At 51.7% G+C, this 3,540-nt stretch overlaps 1 protein-coding gene across 1 annotated transcript in view; it reads right to left on the bottom strand.

Moving 5' to 3' along the window:
• The window catches only part of LOC109294034 (interferon alpha-inducible protein 27-like protein 2A), an 8,419-nt gene extending 6,006 nt beyond the window's left edge, over window positions 1–2,413 (bottom strand). Inside the window, exons 1-4 of the mRNA XM_019512219.1 lie at window positions 2,337–2,413; window positions 969–1,050; window positions 461–499; window positions 1–30 (exon numbers count right to left, since the gene is read on the bottom strand). Coding sequence (XP_019367764.1) covers window positions 1–30; window positions 461–499; window positions 969–975 — 76 coding nt within the window. The 5' untranslated portion in view covers window positions 976–1,050; window positions 2,337–2,413. The remainder of the gene's footprint in view (window positions 31–460; window positions 500–968; window positions 1,051–2,336) is intronic.
• Window positions 2,414–3,540: the final 1,127 nt, after the last annotated feature.

The following is a 3,540-nucleotide window of genomic DNA, read 5'->3' as shown; positions in this document are numbered from 1 at the left end:
GGACTACAGGGACTCCGACAACTGCAACTCCTGCATTGCAAAGAGCATTAGTTATAAAATGGGATCCTGGTGCACGGTATATCCAGCTTTCTGCTGCAGAACCACCTTTACATCCATTCACTTAGTGCTTTAGTGTCTTGTGCCTTGTACCACCACAGCGACAGGTTGGGGAATGTCTTTCCTCGATGAAGCACTTCCCGAATACGTAAAATAGAGATCCTAATATTCACGTGAGTTCAGAAACTGCAGCATTCCTTGGTGCAGCAGCTGAATCACCAAATCAGATTTGGCCGAATCAATTCAGGGCAGGGATTCAAATCACCAAATCGAATCACTGTCCCCCGAATTGGCCAAATCTGAATCAAATACTAGCCCCTTTGCACAGGCCTACTGAATAACGCCTAGTTAAACCCTCGTTCATTTTGAAACGAGCAACCTGTCTCTCAAGCTAGTGACTTACCCAATCCGATTCCTGCTCCCAGTGCAGAGGCCAGAAAGTCTGAAAGAGGAAAGGTTTTTGTTAATGAGCTGGTTTTCAGCAGACGGTTTTCCTTAGGATGCTGCTGGTCGGCATTAATGCTCTGGCATTCAGGTTGGAAATCCCTGGCTCCTGACCCTGCCGGCTTTGCGCTGCTCTTCTCAAGGGTCTTTTGGAGAAGGCGCTGCTCAGCAGTGACTTTACCCAGCACTTGCCCTTTTGGGAAGATTCTCCTGCCCATTGTGTGTAAGAGGACCACTCGCCACAGCTAGGGTCCATGTGCGCCAGGTAGCACCACACTGGATCAAAGTCGGGCTCCTTCACCATCTAGGGTTTTTTGTCTGTCTGTGTCCCGAACCCAATGCTTCCAAGCAAGAAGCTAGGACTTGGGGTTGTGCAGGGATCCCTGGCCCCCCGCATAGCTTGCCAGTTTATTAGTAGTGCCAGGGACGTATGCTATTCCTGTTCCAGAAAGAAAGTGGGACCTTACCAAACATATTGAAGAGTGGCTTGTGATCCTGGATCCAGGTGGCAGGGCTCCTGTTGGTGGCAGTGGAAGCACCACGGGGAGGCTGAGGATAACACAGAAATGCAGTTAGACCAGTCCAATCCCCTCAAAACATGGTCCACTGGGGATGAGGAGAGAGGCACAGACACAGGCCTGGGGCTGTGGCTGTGGCATCATAAGGCAGCTCCATCTAGCAAATCACCTTTTCTTGTAGGTACATGCCCCACTTCTACTAAAAGTAGGACATGAGCGCGACTGAGAATAGCTGACCTGCAGCTAGGGTTGTCAACCCTCCAGGATTGCCCTGGAGTCTCCAGGAATTAGATCTAAATCTCCAGGAGACTGCTGAGAGTCACCCGGGGGTTAAATGATAGGACATTCATTAAAATAAATATTAAATGTTGAGTCTAATTTAAACAGTAGTCCAGTGGGTTTTTAAAATGTAATAGTAACGTGCATTTGCCTTCCTGACATAACGTCTATGCAACATAATCCGTAAGTGATATATGTGAGCACGCAGGCATGTTGGTGTTCTGGAAACTCAGAGAGAGTGAGCAACCCTACCTGCAACCCACCTCTCCCCCACACGGCATTCATTGGGCGAGTCCTGCCCAGCACCGTGATAGGCATGGCAGATCTGCTGGGCAAGGTCATGCACATCCAAACCTTCATCCTTGCAAGGATTAGCACTGCCTCCGTGGTGGGGCTGGGGCCGAGCAGAGCCCATGGGGGGCAGATGTGGATGCAGGCTGCCCACTGCCAGTTTGGGGCTCCCTGCCCTGCTGCCCGGCCCCTGCAAGCCCTGTCCCGGCCACGGCAAGGTGCCTCTTGCCTGCCTGGCAGCAGCAGGGGACACAACTCTGTACCACTGCTGCCACCCCCGCTGCTGCTGGGCAGGCAGGGGGTGCCTTGCCACAGCTGGCGCAGGGCTCCCGAGGGCAGGGGCCCCTGAGCCTACAGCAGGCATCCCACATCTGCCCCCACACACAAATCTGACGGGCATATATCCCCACCATGCCTCCCTTCCCCCCCAGGAGCAGTTCATTGCTACGACAGCGACAGCCTGAGCAGGCACATCTAGCCAGCCCCTCCACATTCTCCCTACATGCATCCAGGAAGCCTTTGCAATGCACGGCAGTAAATCCCAGAGTGTCTCTAGGGGGTTTCGAGCTGCCCCCTCTCAGTCCCGTTTTCCTTAGAGATGCCTCCCAGGTTGGCTGCAGAGGCTAACGCAGCAGCTGCTTTTGCTGCAACCTGCTTCTGCATCCTTCTGCCCTGAAGAAGAGCGCAGCTGCCTCCAAAAACAGAATTAGCCCAAGGTTCAAATGCAGAAAGGAAACATCTACCAACCTTGCTTGCTAGGCTGAATCAGGAAGGAGAGTCCTCTAACTGCGGATCCCCTTCCCTGCTCTTTTATGTGCTGGCCGTGTTGCGGCTGGGAGGAGCTTGTTCCTTAGGTTTCAGTTTGCCAGCTCTGTGAAACTTATGCATAAGCCAGACGCTGAGCTGAAAGCACTGTTGTACACCCACATTTTTCATTCAAGATGACGTGGGCAACATGAGAAGAGGAAATCAGTGCCCTGAGATGAGGGTTTGATTTAATAGCACCAAGTACTACTTAGTCATCCTTTTGCTCTTCTGTGCAATGGCACCTGCTGCGGATGGGCTCCCTGGTTGTAGACACAGGTAGACATCATCATGTTGCTTGGTCTGGGTTGCAAAGGGAGGCTTTTTTTTAACCCTGGGAGCAGTATGTTTATTTCCACCTAAACAGGTGTATTATAGGGGTATTTGAGCAGCCGAATGCAGGAGCCCAGTGTTTGGAGTTTGTTCTTAGCAGGATGGGCACCTGGTGGGAGCTGGTTATGTCCCTGGCCCAGCAGGCCCAGGCTCAGGAAGATTTGCATCCTATTGATTCTCAGTGCACAAGAATAAGCAAAAGCCCTTGAAGGGCTTCCCTCTGGGATCCTGGCCATGGTTCACCCCACCAGCTCCCAAGCCAGGGACACGGACCTTATGTCCCCTCCTACCAGCTCAGCTTGGAGACCCACTGGCAGGTGTCTTGCTGCCCCAGGAACATTATTAAAAGGTGAACCGCAGATCAATACATCCTCTGTTACTGCTTTTCAGTGGGAAGAGGACGGTCTCTGCATGTGGGGGTGATTCAGGTATAAAGTCGCTCATCCTACATGAAAAAGCAGTTCTTTGCACTTTCTATACAAACAGAATTAGTGAAATCCTGCAATGGCAAAGAGGAGCAACTGGAGGGCTTTCTCGGTCCACATTGGTTCACCTTTCTTGATACTTTAAGTAACTTTGCAACCTAATAAACAAAAAAACAGAAGGTCCTTAATCTCTTGCGACTGCAGGCCTGTTCCACGCCAGAGAACGGAGGGACCCACTGCAGCATCTACTAGCCAAGGGCCCCCGTAGCAGGTGCCATGTTCTCATTACACAGAACCTCCCCCCGTGGCTCATCATGTCTTCGGTAGAGATCTTCATCAAACAGTGTGAGAAAAGGCAGCAGTACTATGGTACAGCCTGCCAGTGACTG

The sequence above is a fragment of the Gavialis gangeticus genome, unplaced genomic scaffold (assembly GCF_001723915.1).
Source record: "Gavialis gangeticus isolate Ggan-Ray unplaced genomic scaffold, GavGan_comp1, whole genome shotgun sequence".
Classification (NCBI taxonomy): Eukaryota; Metazoa; Chordata; order Crocodylia; family Gavialidae; genus Gavialis; species Gavialis gangeticus.
The sequence above is the reverse complement of the archived record's forward strand: the minus strand, read 5'-3'. Positions and strand labels throughout refer to the sequence as shown.